The 23858-nt window shown below is 35.0% G+C and overlaps 1 protein-coding gene across 1 annotated transcript in view; it reads left to right on the top strand.

Moving 5' to 3' along the window:
- LOC118199529 (phospholipid-transporting ATPase ABCA3-like) overlaps positions 1-23858 on the top strand; it is a 384844-nt gene that overhangs the window by 218193 nt on the left and 142793 nt on the right. Inside the window, exon 19 of the mRNA XM_085817060.1 lies at positions 8235-8465. Within this exon, the coding sequence (XP_085673186.1) occupies positions 8235-8465 (231 nt within the window). The remainder of the gene's footprint in view (positions 1-8234; positions 8466-23858) is intronic.

A 23858-nucleotide genomic window follows, 5' to 3' on the forward strand; every position in this document is an offset into this window, starting at 1 on the left:
TATCTATCATATGTAACTTGTACAAGACAATGATTGTAATCAACATATCTATGCTTATACACAGGCCTTGTATGCCCATGTAATATTTATATGTATATTTTTACACGGAGGAAATTTTCCCTTCTGCCAGGATGACTGAAAGGATGCCAGGATGACAGGTATACTAAAACTGTAAGACTTTTACAACAAAGTCAGATCAGTGGTTATCTCAGGCGGCGCTCAGTGAGAAGAGCCAAACGATTTTGTAAGGGAAAGAATGTAACATGATGTGATGTGTAAAATAGTAATGAAACGTAAAGGTATTAAAAATCTGAAAGCATTTGGAAGAGCGAGATTGGAAAATTAATATCATTACGTAAACAAGAAAAATTATTAATGAAGTGTAAGTGTTCAAAAGAACCCAGTTGATTAAATGAAGGAGCTTTATGGATAATTTTTGAAGATCTCACATTAAAATGTTAATTAAGTGACCGCCGTACTTAGCTAAAAAAATTCTTTTTTCCTTTCGAAATTTCATTCATATTCCCTGACGAGAAATTTCGGCGTTTTATCAATTTCGCCAATATACACCAAACAGCACGATATATACATGAACCTTATAAGAGATAGACTAACCCAGTGGGCGGAGCGTGCGCCACCCACATGTCCGTAAGAAAGAGTAGGGACGATCTGGCTTACTTTAACACGGAAACCGCTGGCGTTTGTATCACATAACTGTTTTTAATTATTAAATGTGATACGTTGTATAAGTGATGAGATTATGAAAGTCACAGTTTTTGCAAACAATATTTAACATATCTTATAAAAGCACTTTTTACTGCATTTTGAGGAATTTTTTTTTTTTTTTTTTTTTCAAGCGTAATTTTTGTATAAATTTCTTTATTTTAGTAAAACGGTAAAAATTCTAAACGCAAAACTTATGAAGTTATTTTTGTGTACAAATAAAATAAAATTAAATAATACTGACAGCATATGATGCTTTGAAACAAATAAGGTAAAATTAAACAAGACCTGCTAATTTTCTTTGATTTTATGAGCATTTTCAGGCAGTAATTTTTAAAATTATTATACCATAACAAGACGATCATTTATTTGATTATATGATCATTAATTATTAACATTACAAGATGATTATTTATTTTAGTAATTCATAAAATTCGAAGCACAAACTTTTTTGAGAGTAATGAGGGAAAAAAAAAGATAAACTGTGGAAGCACTCAGCAATATAATTTCATATTACGCCCAAAGGCGCGTTTTTGTAACGTTTTGCGTGTTACCTTTATTTATTAAACATCATGTTCTTCGCAAGTAAACCACATAAAATTTAATTCAAGAACAATATCACAAAATATTTGAAAATGACATATCTTTAGAATTTCCGCGCTGGAGATTGTTATTTTCTGTACAGGGTTGCCATTGCTTGTTTGAACTCGTTGAGTTTCTTAATCAAAATCGTTAAAGTTACAAAATATGAAATGGATTAAAACAAATTCGAAATTAGGCCGTCCAGGTGCCCATGTTCGGGTGGAGGATTACGTTATTCAAAATTATATGGTTCTAAATTCTGTTGTTTTTCTCACAGTGCGAGAGAAACATACATGCGTTCATGCAGATTCTTCATTATTTAATTTCTTTAAATTTAATACAGGGCGATAATATTTGGTGGCAACAGTTTGCAAAGTGAAACGGACATTTATAGTGAAACAAAGCAAAATGCCGTTTCGAAACTAATAGCTTTTCTGAGCTGCCGCCCCTTTGGGTTAATAAAATAAATTAGCAATAAATAAGAAAACTTATGCAGAACTAGACATAAATTTAAAAAATAATCACTATAAAATACTAGCACAATTAATTATTATAGTTAAATACAATTTTTAACATTAATAAATGCATAAAAATTATTAAAGTGTTAAAAGTGTTAATCACTATGATGTATTAGAAATATTATTGAAATAAAACTCCTTTGTAGAATATTATGCTATAATATTCAGATATACTTTTAAAAAAGTAGTGAAAATAAAAATTTTAAGCAAAAACTTTCAAAAATCCATTTTTTCGATTTTAGTATTTTTTACTTATTTACCCCAATAAAAAGCATAAAAATTGTAAGAGGAAATTGTTTGTTTGAATTTTTCTATTAGTTCAGATTTAAAATATTACTTTTTAAAAGGAGATACAAATTTCTTTACAGCATAGGAAAAGCTAAAAAATATCCAGACCTGAAAGCATGTAACAGCTTTATATTTATTTAGAACATTAATTACGCTTGATAAACAGGCTAAATTTTTAAAAATCATTCTCAGTTTCAAAAATAAAAATATCTAAAAATTCTAATTTGTGAAATGAGTGCTATCACCAGCTTTTTCTTGAAAATGATACGCGCTGCAATAGCCAACTATTGTTAAGTTTCTGCAAGTTGTCCCTCCTCCTCCGGATGTGGTCAAGGTGACAGCCGGCAATACGCCAAGGCAAGGGAGAAAACCCATTTGGGTTGGTCTGTTTCTTATAAGGTCCATGGATACATATCAAACAATGCTAAATTAACACAATAATTAAAAGTATATATAAGATCTTTAAGAATCTAAAAATGAATTTTACTGATAGTGAAAAAATAACTTAAATATTGAACTTACGAAGTAGTCGAGAAATTTGTAATTGATAGTAAGTTTGAATAATTATTGGGTATGTGCTAGCTAAACGTTACTGTCGGCTTTGTGTCCTGTCGACTAAACGTGTTGATAGTTAAGTGCCCTGTAGTTAAATGTCTTGACGGCTAACTCTCTGTGTCAGAAAATGTCCTGTCGGCTAACTGTCCGTGTCGGCTAAATGTCCTTGTCGGCTAAGTGTCTTGTCGGCTAACTGTCCGTGTCGGCTAAATGACCTGTCGGTTAAGTGTCCGTGTCGGCTAAATGTCCGTGTCGGCTAAGTGTCCGTGTCGGTTAAATGTCCTGTCGGCTAAATGTCCTGTCGGCTAAGTGTTCCTGTCGTCTAAATGTCTTGTCGGCTAACTGGTGTCGGTTAAGTGTCCTGTCGGCTAAGTGTCCGCGACCGATCGCTTTCTTATCTGTGTTGTAGGGTTTATATTTACTTTAACTAACATTTATTTTAAGTTTAAACTATCTTTCCTGTCAATCCTTACTTTCCCCTGGAACTGCCAATGCCAGAATATGTAAATTTGAGTAGAACGCGCAAGCATTCAAATTATCAGCGGAAGTAGTATGATTTAAATAGAAGGAAACAAGTTCGGTGAGAGAGAGTTATTCTTACTTAGCGAGCGCGGAGGTAGTTATAGAGATTTGAAAAACCCCGCGTTGCGGCCTATGTGCTTGGCGGGAAGTAGTTGCAATTGTTCCAGTGAGCTTCAAGTCTGCTGAATTAGCAGCCGTATTGTAAAACGCGGTGAGTTAGTTATTTTAGAGAGCCTCGTAGTTAGAATCTTGTCTTTATTTTCTTTTCAGGTTATTATTTTTATTTTGACTGCCTAGTTGGCACAGTTTGTAAGCGTCAAGAGGACGCAATTGTAATTTAGTACGTTGAATAAAAAGGGACTTAAACCCTTTATAAGACTCTGTGGTTTATACAAGCTTTCACAGTCACCTCTTGGTTGCGTGCTAGTTAGAGGCGCGCAACGTTATAGTGTTATCAAAAAATATTTGTTTGTGTGTTCATTAAACACACTACATTCATCATCGATTTTATGTTTTTTCGGATGGTTCATGGTTTCACTAAGGTTGGAAATTTATATATTTACTGTTGCAAAAAAAAAAAAAAAAAAAAAAAAACTGAAATTAATCAGATCAACCGAAAAAGCACTGTGCATGTGTATTTACATGGCTGGCTTAGTACTAGTGGAAAATACTTGACGGCTCAAGTATTTCAGCTCAAGGTGGATTTTAAAATACTAGATGATTATAAATCACTTAATTTTTTGAAAAAATACGTTTAAAGAGTCTCTTCATTTCCTATGAAAACGTGTAATGTCTATGCAAAATAGTTGGTTGTTGTCTTTCACCTTTTTTTCTCCGATTTAGAAGATGAATATCTGTGTATCCAGATTCTAAGACAAGCTTGTTGGAAATAATAATAACTTTGGTTTATTTGATTACACCAATGCATACGAGGTCTATCTGCTTAGGAAAGGGATGCCTTCATGGAGCTGTTTCTAAGGCAGATTTCCTCATATCCATGTTACACACGAGGAAAAACATGAAAACGTCTCTGCAGGCAGTCCGTGCATCTGGAATCGAACCCAGAATGAATTACAAGTGCTCAGCTGCTTACCACTCAGCCATTGGTGAACTCTGGAAATGTTACTATAGATGGTACTGAGTAAAGCAAACCTTTTATTACAATGATCGAAGTTAAAATACCTTCAGTCCAGCTGATGAAAATACATTAAATTAATTTTTGTATAGCGATCATACATTATCACACCATTTCCATAAGACTCGATGGTCTGTTTTAAGAGCATCAACTGTATAACAAAACAGCGTTAAAAATAGACTTATATGCATTCTTAATTATCTTATCATATCAAATAAGATTCTATTATTAATTTACATTGGGTATTAAGCAAAGGACTTAGATACTTTTATTAAAACTGCATTAAAAGATCAAGTATTGAAATTAATATATGTCAAAAAAGGTAAAAATTAGTCAATGCTTCTGATATTAAAAAAAAAAAAAAAAAAAAAAAAAAAAAAAAAAAAAATCCCCTTAGTATAGAAACTGCGAAGGTAGAAAATAGGAATTTTTACAGAATGAAGAGAGGAAAAGGGATTTTTAATTTTTTTTTTAATCTTGTTCAATATTAAAACATAACCATGAATATATATTACTTATTATTACTTAATGAAGTTGTAGAGTCCAGTGAATGAACTTCTATCTGTATACTGGAGTAGCAGGAAACTACACAGGAGAAGGGTTCACGTATCCTTTATTAATCTTTAAAATTTACAATGCGTCAACTCGACGCTAACAAACTTCGCCTCTAATTGGGCGGTAACTGAAAGTCAGATAATTGAAACTAAAAGTTGAATTATTAACAAGTGATAAAACTAGCCTACAGGGCTCAGCGAGATCCCATAACTTCAAGCCTCTTTTAATCTAGTGGCAGCAAAGCAATGCAATTAAGCCACTTGAAGCAGCAATAAGCAAACGTACCTACGGCAGCTAGAGCCTCTCTCTTTCTCCTACCAAAACTCGGCTTTTAACTACACTGGTGAAGTAAATTAAGAGAATTTGCATATTTTATCGAATTGCATAAAAAAAAACTGAACGATAGGAAAAATCACTGCTTCTAGATAAAAAGGCAAATATTGTACGACAAATACGTAAGCGTACACATGTGTGTATGAGGAGCCAGCAGAAAAACGGGCTTTATAAGCGCGTGGAGGGTAAGACGAATTGAGTTCGCTAGCACACATCGGCGAATTTCTTAGTGTTATCTTGCAGCAATCGTTTAAATTCACATCGAAACAGTAAAAATGAGTAACCACCAACGTTTAGATGATGAAATGAGGTGGCGAATTGTGGATATGTTAGAGGCAGGCCAATCACAAGTCCAAAAATACAGAGAATTTAATTTAACGCTCAGCGTCTTGTGTATATATTAATATAGGATTCCTGGATTCATCGAGAGAAAGCCTGGGCAAGGTCATCCAAGAGCCATGACGGCCAGAGAAGATCGCTATTTGTCCATTTCAGCGAGACGTATTACAGGGGCTACAGCTTCTCAGCTCTCTCGGGACCTATATGCAGCCACAGGAACCCGTGTCACAGGGGTGACTGTTTTCCAAAAACTGAATGAAAGAGGGTTGTTTGCCAGAAGACCGGCCGTTTGCGTCCCGCTCACGTCTACAGACAGGAAAGTCCAATTAGCATGGTGCAGGCAACATAGTGATTGAAGTACGGAGCAATGAGCGACCGTTCTCTTCACCGACGAGTCCCGTTTTAGCCTAAACACCGATTCTCGCCATACTTTCATATGGAGAGAGCCAGAGACCCGTTACCTACCCTCCAATGTCCGCGAAATCAACAATTATGGCTGTGGCGGTGTAATGGTCTGGCAGGCATCATTTTGGATGGCCGCACACCTCTCTACGTCTTTGACAGAGGTTCTGTGACTAGTGTGAGGTATAGGGATGAGGTCTTGGAGCCCTATGTTCGCCTTTTCCGGAGTGCAGTGGGCCCAGAGTTCATCTTACAGGACGATAACGCGAGACCACATGGAGCTCTTCTGGTCGACGAATTTCTCGAGAGTGAGGATATTCGTCGGATGGATTGGCCAGCCAGGTCTTCAGACCTCAACCCTGTACAACATGTCTGGAACGCTCTGGGGAAGGCAATTGCAACTCGTAACCCTCTGGAAGAACCATTCAAGAACTGAAAACAGCGTTGCTGAATGACTGGGACTAATTGCCACAGGCATTGATAAACTGCCTTATTTCCAGTGTGACATCATGCTGCAAGGCCTGTATGGCTGTAAGAAGGGACCATGCCCCCTATTAACCCATTTCTTTTGTGTCTTCTGCAACCGCTGTTTCAGACCTTCAGACTCCCATGAGTGTTACACCCGAACATGTGTGTCTGTTATAACTGATGAATGTTTATTTTGTTTGTATTATATCAACCTATGTTCACAGCAAATTTTATTAAAATCTGTCCAGTAGTTCAGGAGATCGTAAATCAAATATGAAAATTCTCTTAATTTATTTCACCAGTGCACTTTCTTCAAAATAGAAAATTTGCATTCGTTCACGCGCGCTACAACATTTAACTATTCTGGCACTGACAATTAGGGAAATGAAGGCTTATAGGAAAGTTTCAAATAAAATTTTAAATTATTAGTTAAAATAAATATAAATCCCTGCAAATTTTTGAAAACAAGAACAGTGTGTAGTCAACAATTTTCAGGGGCAATAGATATCCTTACCCCAACCTAAATTCATGTTTACGAAAATATTTGCCATGCAGCAGTAATGCGAAAGCATTTTTAGTCTCCATCAATGCCCTTCTAATGGAGATAAAAAAATAGCTGCTAGTTATATCCTTGTATTGGTTAGCACACTGCCAGTAGCAAATATTGTCTCGAAAGCAGCATTCCGCAATGCTAGAGCAAATTAGAAACCATCTCTGATTTAAAAAAAAAAATCTTATACCGCAGCGGTAAATGAAGTAAAAGAAAGAAGTAAACTCTTAATAAACAAACAAAGGAAGAAATAAATAATGAAGCAGGAGATTTTAATTAATTTAGAAAATTAATTGACGAACTAAGAGATCCTTATGAAAAGCGAGTTCGAGTCTAGTCGAACTCAGACAAAGATACTTTTCTGGGACTTGCATATGTTTACTACTTAATTTTATTTTACTCTGCTATTGTTAGAAAAACGCTGAATTGCATGGATCCTAGTTACATCAATCCCATAATTTTACGTTCTTCATTCATAATTCTAACTTTATTGTCAGTAATGGGATAGTGTTTTTGTTGCTGCTGTAAAATTTGACTTTTATCACATAGCCCCTTTTTTACATCTTCAGATTCAATAAATATATAGAGAAACTGCAGGTCACATTCTCGTTTAGATTTCAAGAATGTTAGTAAGTGTAAAAAGTCAGTAAAATACAAGTAGAGTCCAGGTCATCTGACCTGTTCGGCAGAAAGAATAATCCATAAAACATCACAAATTGTTGAGTTTTCACAAGTAAGCAGCATTCGCGTTTCATTGTTGATTTAAATTCTGCTAAGTGGAAAACTTGAATTAATGGTTTTCAAATGATGAACCAGTATGTAATTTTGGAAATAATGGATGTATTTTTATTATTTTTTTAATGTCGAATTTTCTACTTTTCATATTATCTAACCAAGCCTCCTCCGTTTAGGTTGGATAATCGGGACTGTAATCCTGTCATTTCTATAAGTGATTTCTTTATTATAAAAAAATTTTAACTTTTATAGCTTCATCTTTTTTAAACTGTTCATAATTTTGAAATGTTCTTATCCCTAATTTAAAGTATTATGAATATAATTTTTAAGCATCTTTTCTCATCAGTAGTACAGAAAATTGTATATAGTAATAACATTTTGTTACTTTTACAAATGTTATTAGAAACTGTCTCATTAAAAATATATTAGTCTAACAGAATTTTGAAAAAAAGAATTTCTCTTCCATTATTGTGTATCAGTAGTTGCTGTTTGTAGCATTATTTTTGAAATTCATGTTATCTTGTTCTAGGATTAGCTCTTCTGTTCTTAGTTGCTGAATTGGAAAATCATGAACATTTTGAATATTCAGTACCACTAGATTTTATATTTAGTGCTGTTGTGCCAAGTTATTGCATTTGCCGAGGTTTTTTCAACTTGTATTGTAATTTTAAAAATAATGAAATGTGTAATAAAGCAGTTGTGAAGGATTTCTGCAAAAGAAAGAATCCCAACTATTCTCCATTGAAGGTTTGTTGCACAGGTAGGATTTCACTTTTGGTATGTAACTCTTTTTCTGTATTCAATGTAACACACTGATATGTTCTGATAATGTCTGAATGTGTGAAGTACAGTATTGACACTAAAAAATATTTGTACCCTGGTCTTCCTATTTGGGGGCGGAGGGTTACCTATGTTACACGAGGAAGGCATTTGCCATCCATGCAGCATGGAAAGTATTGCCATTTAGCATAGTATGGAATCTTCAATTTACTTTTCAAATAATAATTACATACTGATTAAATAACTCGGACTTAAAAATAATACATGTGCTTTGTAATTTTTATTTTACTTTTGAACAGAATCTACACTCTTAGACAAAAGAAACGACGCACCAAGAAAACGACCACCAAAAGAAACGACACACGAATATCCGAATGGGACGAAAATCGCTAGAAGTGATGTAGATGTACAGACAAATTATTACAGTTTGAGAAAAACAAATGATTACATTTTGAGAAAAATTGATTGATTTATTGAAGTGATAGAGCTTCACAAAGTGAAAGTCAGTAACGCGTTTGTCCACCTCTGGCCCTTATGCAGGCAGTTATTCGGCTTGGCATCGATTGATAGAGGTTGCGGATGTCCTCCTGAGGGATATCGTGCCAAATTCTGTCCAACTGGCGCGTTAGATCGTCAACATCCCGAGCTGGTTGGAGGGCCCTGTCCATAATGCTCCAAACGTGCTCAATAGGAGAGAGATCAAGTGACCTTGCTGGCCAAGGCAATGTTCGGCAAGCACTAAGGCAAGCAGTAGAAATATGTGCAGTGTGAGGGTGGGCATTTTCTTGCTGAAATGTAAGCCCAGGGTGGCGTGACATGAAGGGCAACACAACGGGCCTTAGAACTTCGTCGACGTACTGCTGTGCTGTAAGTTTGCGACGGAGGACAACCAAAGGGTTCCTACTATGAAATGAAATCGTACCCCAGACCATCACTCCTGGTCGTCGGCCTGTCTTCCAGAAGACAGGTTGGTATCATACCGCTGTCCAGGGCGTTTCCAGACTCACCTTCGCTGGTCATCGGGTCTTAGTTCAAAGCGGGACTCATCACTGAAAACTGTTCTACTGCAGTCAGTGACATTCCAGTGCGAATGAGCCCGACACAACTGCAAGCGGACTTGATGTTGTACAGAGGTCAATGGTAGTTGGCGCAAGGGGCGCTGTGACCTCAGCCCCCTTTCTGAGGCGGCTATGAATGGTCCTTGCGGTCATTAAAGCACTAGTTGCACGTACAATCGATGATAATGATGCATCTGGGGCTGTGAGTGCCACTCTGATGATTGCTCGGTCTTCACGTTCTGTCATTTCTCTAAGCCTACCGCTTCCTTCTTGACGCTGTGTGCGGCCATGGATCATCCATTCCTGCCAACATCGTCTAATAGTGACATCCCTCCTGCTCAAATGTTGAGCTATTCGCCGATAAGACCAACCGGCTTATTTGAGCCCAACTACACGACCTCTCTCAAATTCTGAAATCTGCGCATATCGTTCGTGCACCTGTATGCGAGGCATGGTTACTGTCTACCAGAATACACGGAATGAAATTTGTGAAGAATTTATGACCTGGAATCGTAATTTCTCCTCTTAAATATCCTGCCAGTTGCGCAGATCAGATGCGCTGTAGCGACAACCGTTCATTCATTGGCAGCCAAAATGTAAAATTTTGCATTTTTCGTCGAAACCTGTATGCATATCAATTTATGTCCAATTTTCTTTATATCATCTCGGTGCGTCTTTTTTTTTTTTTTTTTTTTTTTTGTCCCCTTTGTCTAAGAGTGTATATTTGATTTAATTTATAATGTGTTTAATTGATGCGATATATTTATTACAATTGATAATTTTTATAATTTATATATTTATCACAATTGATAATCAACTAATTGATAATTTTTATAAATAATTGCACTGCTTTGAAAATGATAAAAAACGTTTTAACATCATGCATTATATACTTTTGTACATAATCCGTATTTGCATATATTGCTTAACCAGTCTGTTAACTTAAATTTTTATTTATTGTTACATATATGTAAAATGTTTCATTTTACTCTCATTATATTAGCATTTCATTTGTACATGCTTAAATGCATTTTATAATTATCTTTAATAAAGTAATATATAAACTTAACCTACTTGAAAAGAAGAAATGTACAGAAACTGAATTATTTAATATTTTTAATAATCATATCAAATATTTTATAAGCCTAATTTTTACTAACCTAAGGGGAAAATCTTTAGAAAATGGAAGCTTAAGAAGTATACATATAGATACTGTCTGAGATATTAGTACTAGATATCTTTCAGCAACAGATGATTACAGTGGAAATATGTTGTATATATAACATTGTGTTTTGCTTTAGCTAAAGTGAAGTAATCGAAAAGGAAACTCTTTGCATATATTGTTTTTATCAGACAGGTTTAAATAATTAGTATATATTTTCCTAATTGTACTATAAATTAAATAAGTAAGTTGTAGCAAACAATAAGTTTATTTACAGAAACAAGGCTACTGTTTATTATTATATGCTCTCTATGTTACTATTCAGTTCTGAGTGCATTCTAGAGTTTCTTATTTTTAATTGCTTCATAATTCCAGTTTGCTAATGTAATCAAAATTTGTTTCCTTTCCTTTAAAAAAAAAAAAAAAATATTGATGGCCAAAATTAAAGTTACAAATAAATTTTTGCAATTATTCAAAATAGTTACCACTACTAAAAATTGATGTTATATATAATTTGGGGAACGTAAATGTGATATAAATGTTTAGTGATTATTAAAAGGTGTGGAGGATAAATTTTCTATGAAAGTGAATGATTTCGGAATCTTCAACATTTATACATCAAATTGTGATTTTCAAAACAAAAGTCATAATACTGACAATTTTAGTCAAAATGAGCTCTCGCAATTGTTTAGGCGAAAAACTAATGTGAAGAGCCATTGATAGACTTGAGGCTAGCCTGTCTCAAGTGGAGGTCATTCAGTCATTTATGAGTATCTCGATAGGTGGTGTCCATGTTATGCCACCAATGTTGCTCTAGCTGTTTCTAAGGACTTTTAACTGTAACTGGAACAGTAATTTACGAGTGGCTAGTAGAGCTAATTCTTTATGCTTAGTCACCAGTGAAAGTTTCTTCCTCAATAAATCACAGAATGGAACCCATCTTTTGTGGAATCAGGCACACTTTTCTTGACCACATCAACATTGAGGTCATGCCTCCTTCAATAATTAGCACGTCTTTGCATGCCTTCAATGCAAACATTGTAGCTGCATTAAAATTAGAGATATGTTTCTTGAAATTTATGTAAACCTCTTGGTGTAGTGTTGAAAAGGGTTTTTTTTTTTTTTTTTTTTTTTTTTTTTTTTATGGACAACAATGTGAAGCTACACAGAGCTAAATTATTTGAGAATTTTTTGAAAAAAGAAAAATGATAGGAATAAAACGTAACTGATACTTACTGAAAACTTATATATAGAAATCTACGCAAAAGCATTAGTTAACATAAATTGCAATATTTGGCAGTTGATTATTCTCAAAATATTGAAATAAAAACCAGTTTATGGAAATTGGAATATGATCCAATGTCCATAAACTGGAAACATTAAATCACCTTTTGTGGAAAACATTTTTCCTCAGTACGGTATGTTGTAATACTTGGCAACGCTGTTTGCTCCATTTGAGGATACGAAGAAAGTCAGGTAGTAGCTGGCCGCTGGTTCACATTCCTCTCTATTGTTGCGAAACTTTAGGAGATTTGTCTGAAGTTTTGTGACAGTATCTAAACTAACTAACTCAACTGCAAACTAAACTCACACCACTTCATTGGTGTCGTTTTTCAGCTCACATCCAGGCGTATAAATGTTAAGATATTTTTGGGAACTTTTGATATTCTGTGAAGGTAAAATGTCGTTCGAAAAGAAAAGAAAGCAAACTAATGTGACAATGAAAATGAAACTAGATGCCTTAAAGAGACTGACCAAAAGGGAAAGTGTAAACAAAATTACTAGGGATTTAGGTGTTGGACGGACTGCATTGATAGGATGGGAAAAGAAGAGGTCCGAAATCGAGTTTTTGTGTGTGGAAAGAGACTGTAGCGATAGTTTAAAGAGAGAAAAAGTATGAAAGGTGATGAATACGGAAAAGTGAGCAAGGGGCTTTCTTTGTGGTTTAAGCAGCAAAGGGAACACCTGTTTTAGGACCATATTTTACAAGAGAAAACTCTAAAAGTTAATGATGAATTTCAAGGAGAGCCCGGATTTACTGCTAGTGCTGGCTGGCTTGACAGATGGAAAAAGCGGTACGGCATCAGACAGTTAAACGTTTGTTGGGAAAAGCTATCTGCTAACTTGGAAAATGCTGTAATATCCAAGGATAATTTCCACAAAGTAATTTAAAAGAAAGGTATGTCTGGAGATCAAGTTTATAGCTGTGATGAGTCAGGTCTGAATTTTCGAATGTTACCTTCGAAAACGCTGCCATCCAGAGAAGAAAAATCGGCACCCTGCTATAAAAGAAGCACGGTGAGAGTCACGGTCTTGGCATGCAGCAATGCAATAGGCAGCCATAAGCTCAAACTCGCGCTTATAGACCAATTAAAAAAAACGTGCATTTAAAAGCGTAGAAAAGTACACTAATGGACCAAAACCACTATGATCTGCCTGTTTTATACCGGAATCAGTCAAATGCATGGATGAATAGAGCAATATTTGATGACTGGTTTCATCAGCAGTTCGTTCTATCGGTGGAAAAGTTTTTAAAATTAAAAAAAAAAAAAAAAAAAATCGACCAATGGAGACGATTCTCAGTCTAGACAATGTTTCATCCCATCCTGATACAGAACAGTTACGAGACGAAAATATTACAGCCATGTTTCTCCCTGCTAACGTAATTTCAGTGTGCCAGTCGATGGACCAGGGCGTTTTGGAGAGACTGAAGAAAAAATACAAACGTAAATGTCTTTAATCTTTTGTCCTGACCGTGGAGGAAGGGTGTGATATGACTGAGAAACTTAAGAAAATAGATATGGATGGGACAACAAGAAAATTGTGAAATTTTACGACATGCAGAAATAGTTGCCCTGGTGAAAGACAATGTGGATTAAAATGAAGATGAATCAGGTAACGAAGAGATTGAAGACAACGGAAAAGCTGAAATGATGACCCATAATGAAGGACTGAAGGTTCTACAATCTACTATCACACGATATTTTTCTACGAAGAACTACTAATACTTTTTCTTCATTTTTGTAGAAACGTTTTCTCACTTAGTTATCTTAGGGTATTTGTTCTTTTTATGACACCTATTGTGCTAGAACTGACATAAAATTCAACAGTAATTTAATTGTATGCTGTACTTTTCCATGTCCAGTGTTGTGCTACAAATGATGAGATCGATTTACAGTTAATTATTAAGAGTTCTAAAAAAGCCACCCTTTATTCCTTAAATCTCGACAATCTCTCAGTCCACATTATGCCGAGTTTACGGGGCTCTACTATCAGTAACCCCCAGCCCCCTCCGTGCATCATGATATCCTTTCTTTTATAGGAATAAGATTTTTTGCCACAGACTATAATAAAAAAACATTTACAGTACCAAATGTGAGGTACCTTTTTTGCTTTTAAAAAAAAAAGGAGGACACTTTTATATCGCCCGTTCTACTGGGCCAATTGACGAAATTAAAATTGCGTTTTTCATATCTCGAAAGCGCGACTTGAGAAAAATCGGACTTTTTCTGAAATAAAATGACAATTTTTTTCCATATTTCGATTCTATAACTCAAATTATGCGTAAATATTAAATTTTGTAAAATTTGGTGCGAAATTTACGGAAAAATTCAAAAATTTAACTTGGCGTATATTTTTTCAGTTTGCGGCAAGAATAATTTACTTGGTGAGATTCTTAATTTATAGCAACCTATTCCCACACTTTTTTTTTTTTTTTTTTTTTTTTTTTTTTGTAGGCGAGCGGGAAAAAAGTCATCCTTTATACTTTCAAATAATTTTAACAAAGTGCGTAAACCACATTTGGCGTTGTTATCGCTCAAAAAAAGATGCCAAATTTCAAAACGCTCCAGTATATAAATTCATATATATCTTAGAAAAGTTTGAATAAAAAACTCAAATTTTTGGCAGGTGGGCCTAGAAATTGCTGCTTTGGAATTCGTGCTTTTCCACGAACTTAAAAGAACTCCCTCAAGATATTTTGTTTAATATAAAAAAAAAGCAAACTGGGGATATTTTGAAAAATATTGTTCATAGTATATTTCTTTGATATTTAATAGTTTGGATTCTTGCTCAAGTACTGATTTGATGTGATTGTTGATTTTATAACTTTAGTTATTTTTCGGGCATGTTTTAAATATATGTCTACTAGAAGGACTGGTATGCGAAAAGTACCTTGGTGTTCATTGGAAATTTTCATTATGAGAAATAAGGTTAACGCTGTTAGACGGAGGTTCCAGAGGACTTTTAGCAATGATATAAGGGACTTTAATAGTGAAAATAGATATGAAATTTAAGTGAAAATACCTTGATTTAAGGAAAAAATACAATGAAATGCTTCTTGAAGCCAAATTAGTCTTGGCGAAAGTTTCTTTCGGACATCAATTATGAGAATGTGCGGAAAAAAATTTACGCTTACGGTATTAAAGAAAATTTTATGAGAACGATTGAGATCTCGGGCCTTCGGCTTCCAAGCGGTAACTTTACGTCTTCCTTGGAGGAAACTATCGACGCTATTTTTGATAAAGCATTTCCTCCTGATTGTGTGAGGTTTGATAATGACTTTCATACTGAGTGGCGCATGTTTGAATCTTGGCGCTTTTCCACGAACTTGGAAGAACGCCCTTATTGTGATACTTGTGATACCTTATTGTGCCCTTATTGTGATACTCAAGAAGCAAACTTTCAGTGTTCCACATGTGAATAATCTTAGGTGTATCTGTCTTCTTTCTTCTTTAGGTAAATGTTTTAAAAACTAATTACTAACAGAATTTTTTGGCATCTACATAAAGAAAATGTTCTTTGTGCTGACGAATATGGTTTCATTGCTCAAAAATGTACTGAGGATGCACTTCTGCGTCTTAGCAGCATTATACAGAGGGGCAAGACGAAAGATTTGTACACTATTTTAATTTTTCTTGATATTGAAAGAGCTTTCGATTATGCATGGTGGCCTGCTATTCTTAATTTGCTAAAAAAATGAAAATACCTCACAATGTGTTTAATGTTGTTTCTGATTTGCTGAAAGACAGGACGGTCGAGCTGGGTGGCACCTCAAGTGATCGTAGACCTCAGAGAGGATGTCCACAAAGTTTTGTTTCCGGCCCCAGGCTTTGGATTATTACGAGGAGTATTCGGAAACTCCGTTTTGAAAAAAAAAAAAAAAAAAAAATAGTAAAACAATGTTTTCGAATCCAATTTTATTTTTACATGAAAATAGATGTCTTAAACTATTTTTCAACATAGTTTCCGCCAATGCTCAAACACTTGTCATAGCGGGTGACCAGTTTTTGTATACCATCGTCAAAGAAACTTCCCTCCAGTTTCGATATCCACGACTCCACAGCATTTTTCGTGTCATCGTCAGATCCAAAGCGCTTGCTACCAAGCTCGCGCTTTATGTGCAGGAACAAGTGATAGTCGGACGGCGCCAAGTCCGGGCTGTACGGCGGGTGATCGAACTGCTCCCAATGAAACTGTCGAATTAACGATTGAGTGACACCAGCAGTATGGGGCCGAGCATTGTCATGGAGCAACACAATTCCTTTAATGAGCATTCCTCTTCGTTTGTTTTGAATGACACGCCTTAGTTTTGTTAAAGTCTCACAATATCGTGCCGCATTAATGGTTTCACCTCTGGGAAGAAATTCAGTAAGCAAAACGTCTTTCCTATCCCAGAAGACAGTGCACATGATTTTTTGTGATGACATTGTCACTTTGAACTTTTGTTTTTTCGGAAAATGAGTGTGTCTCCACTCCATCGATTGTTGTTTCGATTCTGGTGTGAAATGACACACCCAAGTTTCATCACCTGTCACAATTTGGTTTTAAAAGTTTTCTCCCTCATCACTGTACCGCGTGAGAAATGTCAGGGCACTACCAAGTCGCATTGTTTTGTGAACATCAGTGAGCATTTTTGGAACCCATCGGGAACACAGTTTGTGATAATTCAAGCGGTCAGACACAATTTCGAACAAAACAGTACGTGAAATTTGTGGAAATGCCTCAAAAAGAGTTGTCATTGTGAAGCGTCTATTCTCATGAATTGCTTCATCAACTAGGAATTGATAAGGTTTTTATAGGTGCAACTCGTGACTTGCTACACAAAATTCGAAAGGTAGGCAATCCCGAAACTGGCAAAGCTTGAACATAGATTGCAGCTCCGTATGCCGAAGATGACGCATCTGCAAATCCATGGAGCACTATGTGATTTTCCTGGAATACAAATCTATGAATCTTAAGATTACTTAGTTCAGAGAGCGTGGATACGAAATTAATCCACTCCTTGGCCATAGAATCTGGAAATGTGTCATTTCAATCGAGTTTAGCAAGCCAGAGCCTTTGCATGAATATTTTGGCCTTTGTGACCACTGGCCCAATTAAACCAAGTAGATCGAACATTTTCGAAATTAGTGACAGAACATCTCGTTTACTATAACTGTTAGAGTGAGGAATGGTCATTGCAAACAAAAGGCAGTCAGTCTGAGGGTTCCATAAAACACCAAGAGTTTTTACGGACGAAGATTCGTCTTGAATGTCCCCTTCGAAGTTTTCATCATAACAATCGCAGATGGCACGATAACACTTTTATTCGTAGCTAATAAACAGTTTCAAAGACTCGTTGCCTTCTCATTAGGCGCCAAAGAAATATCCTACCCCCCCCCCCAGCTGTCTTCTGCTCTATCGTCTGCCGATGTTTATTTGAAACAGAATCCGAATTCGATAACTCATCCTTATGAAGCAATGTATGATATTTTGAATGGCAAATATTGCAAAAATGATTCGATCGACATTGCGAAGCAATGTGCTTTTTTCCCAAACAGTTTAGATATAAGTTATCTCGTTTTACTAGCGTAAATCTTTCACCGAAATTCATATCAAGGAATTTACTACATTTAAAAAGGGAATGTGGCGAATTACATATAATGCAGTTTCTTTCCGAATTATTTGAATGAACAAGAAGGTTTTGTGGTTTTATTTCATTTGTTTGTTTTGATTTTATTGTTTTTTTTTTTTTTTTTTTTTTTTTTTTTATATTTTCCAAAGTTTGACTTCTTTTTTCTAAGAATGTCATCAAGTTTTCGAAATTAGGAACATCTGAAGCGTTTACCGATAATTCGAATTGTTTTCGAGTTTCCTTGTCTATTTTGTCTAAAATGACAGTAGTAATTAAAATATCAGAGAATTTGTTTCGTTCGAAACCCAAATTATTTAAAGCTCTAATGTTTTTATTCACAGCATCTACTAGACGCAATAATTCTTTCGATGATTCATGAATAATTATTTCGAATTCTAAAATAGCTTTAATGTGAATGTTAACAAGAATTCTCTTGTTTTCGAAGCGATTTTCTAAAGCCCTAAATAATGATTCAAAAGTATCTTCCTGAGTTTGCAACAATTTTGCTTCTCTTTTAAGAGCGGCATGCAGATAATGTAACTTTTGTGCATCTGTTAATTGAGTATTCGAGGTAACAATATTATTTAATTCAATTTTAAACATGCTGCATTCTTCATACTTTCCGCTAAATTGCGGAAGTGGAATTTCAGGTAACTTTATTTTACAACTACTCTTTGCGATATCAACCTTATTAATACTCGTATTAGCAACATTATCAATTAACACTTGATTGAAACTTACCTCTAGATCGTCGATTCTTGCTTCTAGATCTAATAATTCCTCATCTAATTCAGAAGTATCATCTTTTTCAGGCACAGCAATATAATATTCCGATCGTAGTGTATCCAGTGTAACAGACATCTTTTCCAAGGCCTTGAGCTTGGCATCTATTTTGATTTTAGTCCATGTGCTGGTACTATCCGCTATGACAGTCTCTATTCTAGTTAATTGGGCTTTCAGTGAGCCCTTCTTTCGATTTAAAGCAACTATAGTGGCCATTCTATACTAATACGAACTTAGTTAACAAAAACAAAACAACTCCGGCTCAACGGACCATAAATTTTGTTCGATATAAAATGCGATGAGTTACGAGAGATAATGGCGCTGGTTCCAAAATAAGACTAACTAAGTTAGGCCACACAAATATTTAATTATTTACATAATGTACAAGGTTACAAATTAAGTGCTCCATTAGCACAGACAAAGTGGAACGAGCGAACGCACCATACGTCCGCTGCGTACATTCTTCAACAACCAACTCAACTAAATTTGGCTCTTCTCAGAAGAGGGCGCTATATTAAACCGAACAGCATATTTCCTACATTTCTAATAAATGTGAGAGACTTCAGCGTGGGCTGAATCGAATTTCATGTAATAGTTTTGATGTTAAATCGAATGTTAGCTCAATTATTTATAAACAAGGCATTGTACTCTTTATTTCATATGGATGTAGAGCTTGGGGACTGTCTCTAAAAAAGAAAATTAACTCTAATCGCCTGCTTCGAGTTCAAAGACGAATTTTACTGCGACTTATAAGGGGTTATCAACTACACTCTTAAAAATAAAAACGACGCACTAAGAAGGAGTTATCCGAATGGGACGAAAATCGGTAGAAGTGATGTATATTGTTCAAAAAAAAAAAAAAAAAAAAAAGGGGGGGGACAGTTCTATATCTCCCCGTTCTAATGGGCCGATTCACGAAATTCAAATTGCGTTCTTCATGTCTCGAAAGCGTCACTTAGGATATATATTAAATTTATATATAGCACTATTCTGACATAGGTATTTTGACTTAAAATCTGACATTTTCTGAAATAACATAGCAATTTTTTTACATATTTCGATTCTACGACTCAATTTATGCATAAATATTAAATTTTGTAAAATTTGGGACGAAATTTACGGAGAAATTCAACAATTTATGTTGGCGCTTTTTATTCAGTTTGCGCCAAAATTAGTTCACTTGGCGAACTTCTTAATATGTGGCAACCTATTTTCATTTCCATTTTTACATAGTGCGTGAGGGGAAAAAACGACTCAATCGTTCCTTCTTTCAAATAATGTTCTTTATATTATATTTTTAATTATAATTGTTATTAATTTTAAGTAATTTTTTCTTTTTCGAATTTCATTTTAATTGTTTACGTTGCATAGTTTCTTTCGAATAAGTGTTTTAAAAATTTCTATTTACTCATTCGAACTGCGTAGTTTAAATCAAATGTGCATCGTATATTATTTTTTTCAAATAGTTTTCTGTATACTATTTTTTTAGTCATAGTTACTATTTTAGGTAATTTTTAATTTTTTAGACTTTTATTTTAATTGTTACTGTTGCTTTGTTTCTTCAGCTAACTATTTAAAAATTTTCTATTTATTCATCCGAACTAAGCATTTTAAATATATTTATTATTATAAATTTTCCAGAATTTGATTTTATTTAGTTGAATTGCGTTCCTTCGGAAGAATACTTTGTGACCCAGACTACAAAGCATTTAAAAACTGCATATATTAAAAGAGAAAATACAGTAAAGCACAGTTAACACTCCTTTTAGTGTTCCGTTCAGAAAAGATATATAAATAAGAGAGATGTATAACCGACATTTTAACTTAGGATTACTTGCATACACTGCTTTAAACAGTTTTTCTTCAGGCATTCTGCTTTATTCTTGCTCTTTTTCTTCAGTCTTTCTGCAAGTATATCAAAAGCATCCAACTTTTCGAAACATCTTGGTATTTCTGACAATCATTTTAAATAAAGTTATCGCCTTCCATTTCATAAAGGCCCACAAACGGTCGAGCGGTAAAGTCGCTGAACACTAGTAGTTCGAATCTCGGTAAACGGTTGGTTGCATGGGCGTTTTCGTGGATTTTCTCATGTGTAACGTGTATGCCAGCCGGCTTCCCTTAGAAAGTTCTTCACGAAGGCATCCTTCCTTTTAGGCAGATAGCCTTGCTTTGCCTTAACTTAATAATCGAATTCAATCCATTTCATCAGTATTTAAGTCAGAGCCTTTATCAATCTTTAGAGGTTAGCATTTTTAAGGTATGAGATGAAAGGAAAGGCTGGTTTCATCAAGAGGTTTTGGTTTATTTAATTATGGCAAAGCGCACTAGGGCTATCTACCTAAGGGGAGGGATGCCTTCGTGGAGGACTTTCTAAGGGAAACTGGTTCGTATACACGTTACACATGGGAATAACCACCAAAACGCTCATGCAGCCAGCCCGTTCGCGGGATTCGAACCTCGGACCGAACTACCAGTCTAAAACCGAACCATATGGTCTAAAACCAGTCGCTCTCCTCTTTAATCTGCAATGATATCGTTTTTGTCTTTTCTGTTAACACAAGCTGAATTGATGGTATTTGCTGGTGTACACGTCCAAGTGTTTTCTGTTTGAACACCTAAATTCTTTAAAGTATCCTTAAGGTATATTCAAAAGCGTTCAAATTTTTGAAACATGTTAGTATGTCTGAAAGTCAAATTTCCTTTAAAATTTTTGCTTACTTTTCTCCCTAATTTTCTTCTTTCCTTCTACAGTTATTTTCAGTGCTCACACAAGAAAAATTAAGATTTTTCGATTGCTAGACTTCCATAAATTTTGCATTCTTGTCAATTTTTTAAAAATATCAATTACATCAACTGCGTTTCAGTTGAAGACAGCTTTTCATTTTCTAAACATTTTAACTATAAACAAAGTATAGAGCAAAGTCCAAAGGATAAATATTTTAATTAAAAGATTTTTTGCTAAATGACAAAGAAATAAAACAGTCCAGCAGTGTTTATTCTGTACCACTGAATAACCCGATTCTTATATCGGCTGAAACAATCTAAATCATATTAAAGATCATGTTTTTTTTTATGCAATCTATAACGCTAGAGAAAAATTAGCTTCTTAAAACATTCTTTCTGAGAGAATTAATATAAAAATTTATATTTAAAGTTCCACTTTGAAATGGTCATAAAAGGAAAACTGCTGGACCAAATTTAGAGGAGGTTATGAGAATTTATTCTCCCCGGAAAAAAAAAAAAAAAAAAGAGTTCAAAAACTCACCACCAGGTAAAAATGGCACTGTATGCGATATTGTTAAATGAAATAAGACATGAAAACATCGGTTTAAAAATGTGTTTAATCGTTTCCGAAACGTGTTACAAAGCATGTTTAATGTAGCGTCCAGCATTTTCCGAAAGCAAGTTACTGCATTCTCAACAGCAGCTCTTAGCATATCAGGAGCAATGTTACGGACATGTCGGTGTATCACCTTTTTCATTTCTGCGAAATTGTTTAAATTATCACCATAAACAGAGCTTTTGAGAAAACCCCATAGCCAAAAGTCACAGAGGTTGAGGTCTGGTGGGAAGTGGGAAAGTGTCGGCTTATAAGACGTTCATTCGTGAAATGTTGCCTAAGTAACTGTGCGACACATGTGAGGTGGGGCCCAGCCCTGCATAAAAATCGTAGCATCCAAAATGCCACGTTACTGCAGTTCATGTATCACGAACCATTTTAACATTGACTCTAAGCGAGCTGCAATCACAGTGGTCCAGCTGTCGACTGCTCTTGAGAGAAAAATGGTTCAGTTATGAAACTAGCTGTCATTCCACCAAACGGTGTGGAATGACTGCTATGCAATCGAATGCAGTAGGAGAATGCAATGGAACTAGGTAGATAACATGAGGGATTTTTTTTGCCCAAATCGATTAAAAGCGTTTTGAATCAGTATCTTCATATTTTAGGGCCGAATTCAGGCTTCAAAAATTAGAAATTAGCGATCTGTAAGAAAACGAGTTCCAGATTGTACGCACTTGTGCGAGTGATTTGCGATCTCACATATTCTAATCGCTAATTCGTGGTTTTCACGAACGAATTTCTTCCTTACACGGATGGCGCACTCGACTTTTATAAAATTTAACGCCTTTAAATGGTGATTTTCTTACTTCAAAGTTTCTTAAGGGTATTCAACATATTAAACCCATGTAACAAAAGGTTAAGTTAGATTTCGACCCATATTTCATTTAACAATATTGCATACAGCGCCATTTCCTCCCTGGTGGTGAGGTTTCGAACTTTCTTTTTTTCGCTGAAAATAAATTCCAATGACTTCCTTTACACGGTTACCAAGTTTGATAACATTTGATCCAGTAGTTTTCCTTTTACAACCATTTCAAAGTGGAACTTTAATTATAACCACCCTGTATATTATTAGATTTTAATTTGAAGCTATGCGTTATATGTATACCATGCGTAAGATTTTCGCTTTTATGGAAAAAATAAAAAATCGAAGCAAATACACTTAAAATATTGGACCAAAACTGAAAAAATTTCCCCTCCCTGCGAAAATAAAATATTGAAACTTCGATTTTGAATTTGTTGGTTTGTCTAAATATTCAATTTGACTTATCTTCTAAGTCCTAGTTCCGACATCAATACCGTCAAAAATTTCGAATTACTGAAGCTGAAGTAAAAGGTTTAGTATATATTCACTGTATGTTAATAAAGTAAACAGAGTGTAATAAAAATAGATTATAAATTCACGCTGATGCAACTTTTTTTCTGAATGCACAACATGTAATGGAAGAGAAGGCTTGTAGAGATCTGTTTTTGACATGCCTCTAAAAGTAGATGTCATACTCCTTTTGTCTCTTCAATGTCAAATAACTTTCCTTTGAGAGGCAACTTTAGTTTTGGGAAAGAAAAAAAATCACAAGAAGACAAATTTGAAGAACATGCAGAACGATTGAGTACACATACTTATTTTCGGAACACAAGCGGTTCTCCGATTGGTTATTGAATAATGAAAAATGCATTATCATGCAATACAAAACATTTGGAACACGTTTTCTGACTGAATAACGTAAGATTAAAAGTCATCTGTTTAATTCACATTCATTTACAAGTCACCTACTCGGGCAGTTGCAGAATCGTTTTGATCCTGACCTTGTAAGACAAACCTAATATCACTGGATTTAAACACTCTATAATATTCCGAGAACATTCCTTCTTTAGGTGTATACGAGCCAGTTTCCCTTAGAAAGTCCTCCACAAAGGCATCCCTCCCCTTAGGCAGATAGCCCTCGTGTGCTTTGCCATAATTAAATACACCACACCACCTTCTTTAGCTTCTTTAGCTTTAGCCACTCTTCTTTAGCTCAGGAGCTAAAGAAGGTGGTGTGTGTGTATTTAATTATGGCAAAGCACACTAGGGCTATCTGCCTAAGGGAAGGGATGCCTTCGCGGAGGACTTTCTAAGGGAAACTGGC

Source organism: Stegodyphus dumicola, chromosome 5, assembly GCF_044657685.1.
Source record: "Stegodyphus dumicola isolate Sdum_Otavi_A_Nest chromosome 5, ASM4465768v1".
NCBI lineage: Eukaryota > Metazoa > Arthropoda > Arachnida > Araneae > Eresidae > Stegodyphus > Stegodyphus dumicola.